Here is a 13,924-nt window from a genome sequence, read left to right on the forward strand (position 1 = left end):
ACGTCGTGTTAAATTCTAGGAATTAACGAGACGTACAAATAAGTCAAACAACAATAAATAGGTCGAAGTGCATAGCCCTAGCCTCACATTGGCCTAGCCATGCGAGGGCTAGGCTAGAATGGCTGCCGCAAGGCAAGCACCAGCCGCAAGCCTAGCATGGTGCGCATTCACACTAGCTAGGCTTGCTAGCCAGCATATGCTGAAAGCCAAGCACTAGTCGAGTGTGGGCTGCACCATCGCAAGCTAGAAACCTGGGCCTAGCTAGCAGCTGCTACGACTAGCAAGCACCAGCAGCCCGCAAGAGCGTGCGGGCTTGCGACAGCAGCAACAGTGCCCAGCAGCGCAGCGGCCCGCAAGCTAGCGACCCCTGCTGGCAGCGATGGGCCTAGGGTGGCTGGGCTAGCCGAGAGTGCAAGGTTTCCCAACGAAGGCAAGCCATTGCTGCTCTAGATAGCTGCCAGCTGACTGTTCTCATTGGTCAGTTTGGCTTTGGGAGCAAGGAGAGCCTTGTAGTCCTCACCTAATTAACCTTCCCATGTGATTGCCACTTGTTTGATTATTTGTTTTGTGCATTTTTAATTTATTTTAGAATTAAATTAAATTCATTTATTTCTCAACTTTGCAAAGACTCACATTAATGGAATATCAAAAGGGATGGGATGCTTTTCCTATAAATACTCAAGGCTTGCCTTAGGAATTGATTGCAAGAGTGTTAAACTCTATAAAAGGCATCTCCTTTAATAAAACATTAAAAAGAGATCCTCTTGTTAGTGGTGTTAATATTACCCTAACCGCTAATATTGACGAAGTTTGGGCATGTGGGTGAACTACGTTGGAGGAGTCGCGTTTGAGGCTCTAGCTCCATTGGTGAGTTCGTGTTTGTGCTAAGTGGAAAACATGCTTCAAGGGTATGAACGTCTTTTCCTTTCTCTCTCTCTCTCTCTCTCTCTCTCTCTCCCCCTCCTTTATGTGTTTATTTCTTTATTAGTTATATGCATGTTTTGCTTTAGTCGCTTTAATTTGTGCATGAGGTCCTTGGGCGGGTTTTGGTTCCGCACGGTGTTTGCACACCGTAAAACTCAACAGTTTAATCTAAGGCATCGGTGGGTTCCCATATATTTCAAAAATGACTTTTGGGTTGGAATGTCTAGTACATAACATAGTTAGAACATGATTTTTTTTTTCAAAGCATTTGTAAACCTTAATACTACCTTCAAAGAATTTTTTGAGCAATATTTCTTACGTTAGGCAAACAAGCCAATGAGGAGGAAAATGAAACATTTCGATCAATGAATAAGCTAACCCTATGCTTCACCGAATTTGTGAGTGAGAGTGCATTTCTACTTCTTTATACCTCAATGTAATTTGAAGAGTTTCAAGAACAAGTGCGTATGGTTACATATACAAATGCGACAAAATCCCAGGATAATGGAAGTGTTTGTGTTTATGATGTAGTGACCAAGAAGGCTAAATGGCCATGCATGCAAAAATTTAAAGTGACCTTTGACCATGATTCATATGATGTGAAGTGTGATTGTAGAAACTTTGAATTTAGAGGGATCATGTGTAGTCATGTGGTTAGTGTATATCATGAGGAGGATATATTATGTGTTCCTGAAAAGTATATCTTAAATCGATGGAGAAAAGACTTGGTTAGGGAGTACACAAAATTTGTAGTGCCATATTTTACACCGGACAAAAAACCACAAGCAACGAGATATTTAGCATTGCATAAGGAATTTGAGGATATTGCCTCTATGGCAACAATTGATGATAAACCATACTCTTTTCTTATGGAGAATTCGGTTAAATTGAGACCACAAGTGAATGCATTGCTTGAAGAATGTCAAGAACTACCCCGGATTGTGAGTACACTTGGTAAAGTTTATGGAATATGCCTCTCACTTAGAAGTGAAGTTGATGGAGATAACCACAACGAGAATGTTGAAAATCCACAAAATGTCAAAAATTCAGAAGATCCTTGAGGAAAAGGGAAAACAACCAAGTCATAGAATAGGGTATGAAAATGACAAACAAACTACGAAATACAAGAAGAATGCGAGTCAACAAACAAATGAACAGGTATATTTGAGAAGAAAAGTACAATTTTACAATTGGTTTTTTGGATAAAGTACAATTTATGATGTCATTCATCTTATAATCCTTTGTCGTGAACGTTTTATCTAAATACAAAAACTTTGACTAATTTTATGAAGCATATCCTATTATATGTATATCATTAGACATCCGATATAATTATGCTTGCCTATGCTTACTTATCTTAATTAGCGGTTAAGCATATCCTTTTTAAAAGAAAGCTTAATTAGATAGAATATTTTATGCCTAAATATATTCCTAGAATTATGGCTAATATGATGCTTTAACTGTAGAAGATCAATTGTGCAATCTTTTTATATGTACATCTTTGTAGATAATTATGCATACTTATCTAAATTAGCGGTTAAAAAGTGTTTTTAATTTCAAAATAACCTTAACTAACTAGAATATTTTTTACTTAAGTATATTCCTAGAAATATGGCTAATATGATTCTAGTAGCCTAGCACTATAACTGTAAACTATCAATTGTGCAACCAAAGAGTTTACAGCAACTTACAATCTTTTTTTTTTAATAGCATCTTAATTTAAGAAGTAAATATCTTTCTATATGTACATATTTGTAGTTTTTTTTTTTTTTTTTTTTGAGAGACGTACATCTTTATAGATAATTATGCGTACTTATATTTTATAACTGTAGACTATCAAAGAGTTTTTTCTTCAAATAAAATAATCAAGATTAAAAAAAGAATTTTGATTTTGAAAAATCAAGTTTGAAACAAATTGAACAAATAAAGTTTTCAAATTAATCAATTTATAATTTTTAATCCCTAAACATCCAATTCAACATGCAAATTTAAATTTAAATATAGAAAAAATAACTTATTTAGAGAACACTTTTTACAATTCTAATTGTAATTCACTAATTTGCATATCTTGTATATAACTCTCCTTCTTATTGTTTGAGACTAAACCCAGAGTCTTTGTACGAGTGTTTTTTTTTTTTTTTTACATAACTTCATAGAATAAACTCGTAAAGTAATATTGGGTAAACTCTTCATTATAGGGCAAGTGGAACGATTTTGCATATAAGTGGACAAGTGGTGTGAAATAATATATAATATTTTATGAACTCTTTTAGCTTTAAGGGAACAAAATATAAATAACATGTCATTATGAAAATATAGGGGCTAAGCCAGCACAATAGATCCTCAACCTCAAGACAATGAAAAGAAAACAAAAGAATAAAATTGCAATTTATAACATAATTGAAATTCATTAACCTCAAAACAGATGACCATAGGTAGTAAAAGACTTAGTACGAAATGACATTGAAATAAAACAGAAAAATAAAAACATAAATAGAAATAAAAACCATCTTAAATAAAAGCATAATTCACCATAGTCATCCAAAACAGGGCTAAAAACCAAATTAGTCTAGATAGACAATCTCATGAATTTTGGTGGGCTATGTAACTTCCGCATTAGCCGTTGTAGTCTCCTTCCCAGCGACACCATCACTCCGGTAACAAATTCTCCAATTTGTTTAGATTTTTTGGCAGAGGGAGGGGTCTTTGAAAAAAAACTTCTTCCTCAGTTTGGTAGAGGTTTTAGAATCATTTTTGACACCACACTTAGGAGTAAACACATTCATTTTCCAGAAAAATTTCAAGTAGCATACCAAGTGGTTCATCCTCCATGGATAACATATCTTCTAGAAATTGAGGACCCATGAACTTAGTGATGTGCTTGAAAAGTTTTTAATTTCATGTTTGTTGGGTAAGGCTAGCAATGGATCCATCATACAAAGACTTCAAAGTAATTGGCAAAAGTGAAATGGATTTTGAATTCTCCATATCTCACCAAAGCCTTATGAGTAAAAGAATGATTTTGTATGTAAGGTTTGTATTGTTATGAAACTTATTAGAAGGTTGTGTAATTTATAGGAAATTATCAAAGACTAGATTCAACGTAGGAATGGATGGAATACGAAGTGTATCCTCTTGTTTCAATATTTGATTTCATTTGGGAATTGTACAGAGGTAGAAACCAAAGAGTTTTTTCATATGTTCCAAAAAACTCCATTATTGCTTGGACCTTGGGAAGGGATGTAATTGTTTGTTTGTTTGTTTGTTTTTATTTTGTTTATTTCAGTTTTAATTTTTTATTTTTTGTTTGAGAAAATGGGATATAACCGTTTACTCTAAAAACAATAGTGTATGAAGGTCGTTCAAATTAATTTTTTCAAAATTATACAGGGATAACATATCTTCTATATTGAAGGATTATATAGTTTCGACATAAATTAAAGGATTTGTTTTAAAAAAGGTTTTTTTATATAGGAAATAAAACTAACTACAAAATATTAGCATAAGAAGATCGTTCAAAAAAAATTAGCATAAGAAATGGGAAACTAAAATTTTATCGTTATATATTAAGGTAAAGTGATTATTTTATAAATAATGAAAGAGAATGCATTTAAATTTGTTCAAACAGAAAGATGAAACTAATAGAAAGGGAAAAAATTAGCATATGAAATGGGAAAATAAAATTTTACCGTTATATATGAAGGTAAAGTGAATATTTTATAAATAATGAAAGAGAATGCGTTTAAATTTGTTCAAACTGAAAAATGAAGATAATGGAAATGGAAAAATAAAATTTAGAATATGAAATGGGAATATAAAAGTTTATCGTTATAGTAGACACCTGATTGTGTCTCCCCAAAAACCAAACCCATTGATGAGTACCTTTCACGTCTTTGATTAACGAGTTCGGTAAGGAGTTGAGGAGTCTCTGGAAGTTTCCTTAAGCCTTGACCATACCCCTAACCTTTCCTAAAATATTTTAATCTAAAATCATTTATTTCCAAAATCATTCATTTCGTGTCCTTAAAATCATTCATTTCGTGTCCTTAAAATCATTCATTTCGTGTCCAATCCATAAAAACGTCCAACCTAGATTATTATGGTCCATAATCCTAGTCCAATTATTATGTAGTTGGATGGGGCTTGAAAAGATCTTTCTAATGATATATTATAAGCCCAAATCCGACATAAAACAAATAAGTTATGGCCAAAATACTAAACCGAGCCTAAATCGGACCTAGGTCCATCTTACCTACGACCCAATAATCATGTGATGATCCAAATACCTTATTTTCAATCCTAAACCAATTAGGATTCATTACAAGCTTCTAGAAGTCTCTAGAAGGTTATAATTTATCCTTTCCGAAAAGATAAAGATCAAAGAGTTTGATATTAAATAAAACTTCTCTTTTTCTGATAATCATAATCCCGTTCAAAATAGAAGACGTACGGATATTTCGTTAACCCAATTCTATTGGAAATCAAACTCTGTATGGCTGTTTATCTTTAGGAATCCATCGCAGGACAATAGAACCATCGCGTCACGATGGACGCTGTCGCGCTGCAATAAGCCTATCGCCCCGCGATGAAAGTTGTTCTATTCCGATTCAAATTCTGATATTTTCTGATCATTTTGACTCTCTTTTTTCCTTATAAATAGAGGTCGTTTTCCACCATTTCAGAATAACCAACAATCATCGTTAGTTCTTCTTATTCTCTTTTGATCCCATGTTCTTAACCTTAGCCTAAACACATCCTTGATACTCTCCAAATCAATCACAATATATACCTCCTTCACGAGACTTGAATACTCCTAGCCATCCTCGACGTTGCCTTCGACCTCGACGTGAAAGGTTGATAGTTCTGAGGATTTGGTCCCAAATCTATATTTTAATTCATATTTGATTTATTTACTTTGACTTAACTTTCTTGAAGTTTACTAACATGTGTATTGTTTTGATAGAAAGAAGGTTGCGGCATCAAAGTGAGTGATTAGAGAATTTTTCCCCGCCACGTGGACTAATGAAGCCCTGCCACATGTCATCCACGTAAACCAACCGGAGCCTGCCACGTGTCACCTCGTGAGAGGTCCAAGGTGGACCAATCAGGTCACGACACGTGGCAGGCAGATTGCCACCTAGGAAAGTGGCCTTCTATGGCCCAAATTCCTAGGCAAGGCCCAGTCAGCCCTAGGTTTACTAAAACCTAGTACTGAGCACGTTTTTTCAGCACCCTATAAAAGGGAGATGTTTCGCTCTGAGGAACATCTATTCAGAAATATTTAATTCACATTAACTCTCCATCAGAGAAAGTCAGACACCTGACACCTCGAACAGAGCAATTACACATTGCAGATACTCTCTTGGAATCCGAGAGAGACTTTACTTTCCGCACTTTACTCCTCATACACGTTCTAACTTGATCGTCGGAGGCGGAACTCCCACCCACCGGAGTCTCTGTTATTTTGCAGGTACATGCGTCCAGAAGTCAGTCTTGGAATTGTAACTCTCCCGAAGGACATAAAAAAAACCCCGAAACATTTGGCGTCGTCTGTGAGGAGAGTACTTCAAAGATGACTTCACAAGAACCTGTACCACCTCTTAATGAGAAACGACCTATGGCCGAAGTCCAGGTCTACTCAGACTAGGATACCGATGACGACTATGAAGTCGCCACCCACACGGCCCCTCACGGGTCCCTCACGACACGGCGTGTCCGTCCCACCGAAAGGAGGGAACGGAACACCAACCAGGCAGGGCCCAGTGAAACAGCCGGCCAGTCGACTGGTCATCTCCAGGTGGCTGAAGGATCCACCCCCATCACTATAAACGAGCTCATGACTCTCATGAACAGTTTCAAAGGGGAGATAAAGGATCTGATTGATAAGCGTACGGCTGTCCCTGCTAAGGAACAGTCGGCCAAGAAACCCTCTCATTCTGGGAGGAAAACCGGTCAAGGACCGAGAGGCCACTCCTTACCCTAAACCAAGGGAGGGACGGAAGCCTTTGATAAACTTGGCTGGACTTCGGTTCCCTGAGCCAGGGCAGAGGAAGGCCATCCGGCATATACAACCGGATGGTTCCTAGAAAACATATTCCGATGCTCGGATGATAATCCAGCAAAAGAAGAATATGCAACTGTCAGAGTCGACCTCAACATCGAACTTCAATGACAGCTTCCAGAATACCTCAATGAGGTATTCTCAATCAAACCAAGAGGAACAAACAGGCGGCATGTCCGCTCACTCCAGTCCTCAGATGTTTCAGGCGGCCCCGTATGCGCCTCAACAGCCATACCTGCCGTATGGACAACCCTATATGCAGCCTGCTCTCTTTGGAGGGCAGGCGACACCTAATGTCCAGCCCTTGGACTGGCAGCTCCGACTGCTAAGACTTGGGGAGCAGCCCTTAGTTTTATCCAAGGAAATAACTGAGGTCGCACAGCCGGCCAAGGTGAAGAATGTGTTGGTAGACACTTATGATGGTACCTCCAACCTAGAAGACCACCTGATGGCATACACCAACCTTATGTATCTACAAGGATTGGATGATGCTACTTGGTGTAGATGTTTCCCGGCCACGTTGAAGGGCGTCTCCCAGCAATGGTTCGGCAACCTGCCAGCCGGATGCATCAGTAACTTTAAGACGCTTGCATACTTGTTCGCGTCAAACTTCTCAATGAATATCCCTGCGAAGAAGAGAAGTCTTGACTTGGGAGCCATACAGCAGGGAGAGAAAGAGGGGGTGCGCTCATATATCAGGCGCTTCAATCTGATGAAAATTCAGATTCAAGGGTTGTTTGATGAGGTAGCCTACACAGACTTTTTAAAAGGTCTGAAGGACGGGTCGGCCTTCAAGTTCGACCTCGTAAGAAAGAGGGTGGTTATCCTCCAAGAGGCACTGATGGAGGCGGACGCCTATATACAGGCGACCGAGCTCTACAACATCAGTAAGCAGTCGGACTCAAAGAGGTCTGACAAAAAAGAGAGTCGGCCATCACAGTTGGCTAAGAAAGAAGAAAAGAAAAGAAAACAAGTCTAGGTGACTGAATCCTCTGAACAACCGTCTTAGAAGATAAAGAGAGAAGCGAAGACGTACTCCCCAAAGTGCGAATTCAATAAGGACTGTTACTCCATCCTCATGGAGATCAAGGACCGGGTCTCTATTGATAAGCCGGCTCCCATGAAAGGTTCCACTAAGAATCGGAACAAAAACAAATACTGCCACTACAATGAGGATATTGACCATGACACCAACGAATGTTATAGCCTCAAGCGGATGTTGGACCGTCTGGCTGACAAAGGAGTCTTCAAGTCTTATATCTTAAGGTCCAAGGTTACCTTGCAGACTAACCCTGGACAGTCGTCCAAAAAGAAGCCCCACTCTGCTAATAGTTCGGATAATGATGAAACTCCGATCTATACAATAGCAGGCGGCTATGCTGGAGGCGGCCCTACCATCCGGGGCAATAAAGACTATGTAAGGCGCCTCGATGTTAACTTAGTCGACGAGGGACAGGCGTCCAAGGACTACTTTCCCGAAGTCGTTATTACTGAGGATGACAAGGGCAAAATTAGGAGGCCGCATGATGACCCTATTGTCATCTAATGCAAATTGGCCAACCAAAGAGTTGGTCGGATCCTCATTGACACTGGGAGCTCATCTGATCTCATCAGTCACAAGTGCCTGACCAAGCTCAGGTACAAGCCCGAAAGTATGCACCAGGTCTCTCATCCCTTAGTGGGATTTGGGGGTGGTGTGGTACATCCGGTTGGTCGAATAAACTTACCCATTCATCTGGGCGAAAAAGGGGAGGGACGCCACATGGTGGTCCGGTTCTTAGTTGTTGAAGAACTAACAGCCTACAACATGATTTTAGGGCGCCCCACCCTGAATGAATCCAAAGCTGTTATCATCCCTTCTCTTATGCTTCTCAAGTTTGAGAGGGATGATGGAACAGTCGGCTCCCTACGGGGAGACCAGAAGATGGCCAGGGAGTTCTACCTCTCTGAAGTCAAGCCCACTGTGGTCGCAGCCGGCCCTAGTGGAGAAACTACTGACCTTGACCAAGTCAAGGAAGTCGCGCCTGCTACAACAGCAGCCGGCAAGAAGAGAAAGGCCAACCAAATGATGGCCGAGAAAAAAGACAGGCAATAGCAATCACTGACCGGTCAAAGGCCGGATGAACTCCGTCCCCAGCTGGCTGGTGAACACATAGACATTGTTCTAGAAAACTCTCGTCCTGACCGGACTGTTAAGGTTGGGACGATTGCTTTTGCTGAACTCGGTGCAGACTTGCACCACTTGTTGAAAGAATTCAAAGACACCTTTGCCTTTGAAGTGGACGAGATGCCAAGCATCAGCCCGGATCTAGTTGTCCACAAAATTGTTGTGGATCCTAAAAAGAAGCCGGTAAGGCAAAAGAAAAGGAACCATGGTGAAGAAAGAAGCCAGGCGGCAGCCGTCGAGGAGAACAAAATGTTAGATGCTGGTTTCATTCGGCTATGCTACTTCCCTGGCTGGGTTGCCAATGTTGTATTAGTTAAAAAGCCGAATGGAACCTGGCGCATGTGTGTAGACTACACAGACTTGAACAAGGCATATCCGAAGGATAGCTATCCTCTCCCAAAGATCGATAATCTGGTCGACTCTACAGCCGGCCATGCCTTGATGAGCTTCATGGACGCCTGTTCAGGCTTTCACCAAATACCCTTGTGGAAGAAAGATCAAGAAAATACGGTTTTTGTCACTGATCAGGGGTTATTCTGCTACACTGTGATGTCGTTTTGTTTGAAAAACGCGCCTACTACCTTTCAGAGAATGATAAATACAGTCTTCATTAATCAAATAGGAAGGAATGTGGAGGCATATATTGATGATATGATTGTTAAATCCAAACTCCAGACGGATCATCTTACAGATCTCAGAGAAACTTTCGCCACACTCAGGCGGCAACAGGTCATGCTAAATCCCAAGAAATGTGTTATTGGTGTTGAGTCTCGGAAGGTCCTCGGATTTCTGATTGATCAAAGGGGGATAGAGGCCAATCCAGAGAAAATACAGGCGGTCATAGACATGCAGTCGCCCCGCATTGTAAAGGAAGTTCAAAAATTAACAGGTTGTTTGGTGGCATTAGGGAGATTCCTCAGTCGGTCAGGCGACATGTGCCTCTATTTCTTCCAAGCAATCAAGAAGAAGACTATTTGAATGGGGGACGGATGCAGAGGCGGCCTTCCAAAAGTTGAAGGAACACTTGCACTCTTTGCTAAGGCTCGTCAGCCCTCTGTCAAAGGAAGTGTTATACATGTACTTGGCCGTCTCTGATCATGCTCTCAGTGCCGTTCTCCTTGCTGAAAGAGACGGCTGCCAGCTCCCCGTCTATTTCATCAACCATGTCAATTACCACCCTTCTTTTCGTAGGAGTTCAAAAATACTGGTCCCCTTCGGTCAAGTTGCTTGTGCCTGCTGTTACCTACCGTAGGACCTCTGAAGAATGTTGAGTTACGGTACCCCATGGTTGAAAATTTTGGCTTGGCCCTCTTCATGGAAGTTAAGAAGCTGAAGCCTTACTTCTTGGCACATCCGGTCGTGGTCTACACTGACCAACCAATCAAGCGGCCACTGACAACCATGGAATCATCTAGCCGAATGATTAAATGGGCAATTGAAATGCAAAGCCTGGAAATTACTTTTGAGCCAAGGTAAGCAGTGAAGGGGCAGACACTTACCAACTTCATTGTTGAAATGACTAGGCCAGCTGATCCAGAAAATATTGACCAAGTCTTGAAGGTATATGTGAACGGGAGCTCCACAATGAATGGCTGTGGAGCAGGCGTCATATGTCAGTCTCCTGAGGGAGACAAGTATAAGTATGCACTATGTTTCAAGTTCCAAGCCTCAAACAATGAGGCAGAATATGAAGCCCTACTAGCCGGCATCCGCATGTGCAAGGCGGCCGGGGCAAAGAAAGTGGACGCCTGTTTTGATTCAGAACTGATTGTTAGCCAAGACCATGGTGACTATGAAGCCACACATCCGGCTATGATCAAGTATTTACAGGCAGTAAAAGAAGAGGCCGGAACACTTAAAGAATTCCACCAAGTCAAGTGCCCAGGTCCGAGAATTACCAGGCGGATGCCTCTCCAAATTGGCGTCATCCGCCTCCTGTGACACACCAAGGTCTGTTTTCTGGGAGATGATGGAAAAAAGGAGCATTGAGGAGGAACCTATTGGAGATGATGGCATCCGGGCATACTTAACAGACGGCACCCTGCCGGATACTTACCCAGTGATGATTGTAATGAAAAAGCGTGCGTCTAACTTTGAGATTCACAAAGAGGAACTTTTCAAGAAAGGTTATCTACAACCGCTTTTGAAGTGTGTTACCCTAGAGAAGGGCTGAGAGGTCCTCGAAGATTTGCATTCAGGGTTCTGTGCCTCCCATATAAACAGCAGGACACTAGCAAAGAGAGCCTGGCGGCATCTAGCCTACCCTAAAAGCAAACGCCATGGAGATGGTTAAAAAATGTGACAAGTGTCAAAGGTTTGGCAAGCTCATCCATCGCCCGACCACTGACCTGACGGCTATCCATAGCCCAGTACCATTCGCCAAATGGGGCATGGAAATTCTGGGTCCCTATACGCCTGCTACAAGCAGACGGAGATATATTTTGGTAGCAATCGACTACTTCACCAAGTGGGTAGAAGCGGAGGCAGTCAAAGGCATCAAAACCAAAGATGTCATCTCCTTCATTTGGAGAAATGTCATCACTCGGTATGGGGTATCCATGTCTATGGTTTTTAACAATGGACCTCAATTCGAGACGCCTGCTCTTCAGAACTGGTTGGGAGACCAAGGGATCTCTCATTGTTTTGCATCAGTCGGCCGCCCCCAAGCAAATGGCCAGGTTGAAGCATTCAACAAGTTAATCTCTGATGGCATCAAAAAGAAAATTGAAAGAGCCGGCGGCCTATGGGTTGACGAGCTACTGCATGTTCTGTGGGCCATCAGGACGACTGAAAAAGGGGCGACTGGTAAAACTCCATTTCTCATGGTTTATGGGGCAGAGGCTGTTCTGCCTATTGAGCACTATGAGCCGACTCTTCGAGTCATGCTTTATGATAAAGAGGTCAACTGGGAAGCTATGCGGCTAGCATTAGATTCACTTCCAGAACGTAGGGGCAATGCAGCCCTGCGCCATGAGATCTATCGTCTGAGAATGACGAGAGCTTACAATAAAAGAGTGCACAAGCGGCCCCTAAAAGTAGGGGACTTTGTGTTACGAAATATGGAAGCAGTCGATAGGGCCAACGAGCAGGGAAAGCCGACTCCTAACTGGGATGGCCCCTACCGAATCCATGAAGAAGTTAGAGGCGGCACCTACCGCCTAGAAACACCAGACGGCAGGCAGCTAGCCAGAACTTGGAATGTAGACAACATAAAAAAGTACTACTTCTGAGATTTGTAAATTATTTGTAAACATATCAATAAAGTTTACAATTTATTTCAATTATTGTGCAAGTTTCCTCAGTGGGGCAAGCCGCCTGTGCAGAACACAGTTGGCCTTATTTCTTTTAAGTACTTGAGTAAAAACGTAAAGTCTAGACAACTTAGCAATCTGTTCTTTTCTGAACAATCTAATGAGGCCACGGGCCGGATGATCAACCTAAGGCCCATGGCCGGATGATCTTTTTAAAATTAAAACTAATAAGTCTGTCCCAAAACTTGAGCAGGCGTCCGGTGACATCCATCCGGGTGACTTCGTCGCAGAGAGCATCTCCCATTTGGGTGGCACATTGCTCTATAAACCAAAAACAAACGGCCCTGCCGAGTGTTTCATAACAAAACCTCGCAGTCGTTTGACCTGAGACAAAGATAAACGTACCGCTATACTGTAAACACGCGGTAGACAATTAAAATCTAAGTCAAAAACCGCCTGTTATTGCTTGGGACAATACAGTCGGCGTAATTTAAGTAAATAGCTAAGCAAAACTTGGCGAATAAAGGGGTACCATGCGGCCAAAGCCGCCTGATTCTTCTACTCACTCAAATCAGTGACAGAGATTGATTAACCCCAAGGGTTCTCATAGTCACTCTAGCAAACTTGAGATGGAACCTAAACAGTGCGAACCAAGCCGCCTGATTTCTGACAAATAGACGGTATTCGGCCACTATTCCTCTAAGTTGCAAACACAACAGACGGCCACAACCGACTATTTCTTTTGATCACTCAAGTACAAGTGACGGATATTGATCAACCTAAAAAGTTCATAGTCACTCAACAATCTACATTTGGGATATAAAAGGTAAGAATAAAACCGCCTGTTTTTTGGCAAACAGGCGGCCTACGGCCATTGTTCCTAATATTGTTAGCACACCGTGAAAGCTACCTTGATTAAAAACGTCCAGATTGGCGCCTGTTCTACACCAGCACCAAGCAGACGGACTATTTACAATCAATTAAATAACCTAAGTACGAAACTTATTGACAAAACTAAGGTTCATCAAGAACTATATTAAGGCCAAGAGCCGAGTTATGCTAAGTGTTCGCCTGGGCAATGGTCGACTGATCGCCTGGTTTGGGGAAATCACCATAGTGATTGATTGACCTAAAATTAGTAATACTCAAAAGTATCAAAAATTCCAAGTCAATCAACTCACCTTTGAAAACCAGGTGCCAGTCGCCCGGGGCAAGATCAGTCGGTATAAAAAGCATTCATGAAAACAATGAGCAAGTTACATACACTTAGCAAAATTCATGAAAAGCAAAAATTCAAAAACTTCAAAATTTTAAGAATACCGGCAAAAACAGCCAGATAATTAATATAAACAGTCGGCCAGATGACCGACTGGAAATGTTGAAATTTAAAATTGTATATAAACCCCGACCCCTTGGTTGGGTAATGATACAAAGTGGCACGCAGGCCAAAGACTTTAAGCTTCTAGAGGAGGCTTCTCAGATTCAGGAGCCGCATCCTTCTGATCAGCGGCCGGCTCCTCC

The 13,924-nt window shown here is 41.3% G+C and overlaps 1 protein-coding gene across 1 annotated transcript; it reads left to right on the forward strand.

Annotated features, from left to right (window-relative positions):
* Positions 1–1,391: 1,391 nt before the first annotated feature.
* On the forward strand, positions 1,392–1,985 carry LOC110734868 (protein FAR-RED ELONGATED HYPOCOTYL 3-like). The gene has a single exon (XM_021915000.1). The coding sequence runs from the start codon at positions 1,392–1,394 to the stop codon at positions 1,983–1,985; it is 594 nt and encodes a 197-aa protein (XP_021770692.1).
* Positions 1,986–13,924: the final 11,939 nt, after the last annotated feature.

This window comes from Chenopodium quinoa, unplaced genomic scaffold (genome assembly GCF_001683475.1).
Source record: "Chenopodium quinoa cultivar QQ74 unplaced genomic scaffold, ASM168347v1, whole genome shotgun sequence".
NCBI lineage: Eukaryota > Viridiplantae > Streptophyta > Magnoliopsida > Caryophyllales > Amaranthaceae > Chenopodium > Chenopodium quinoa.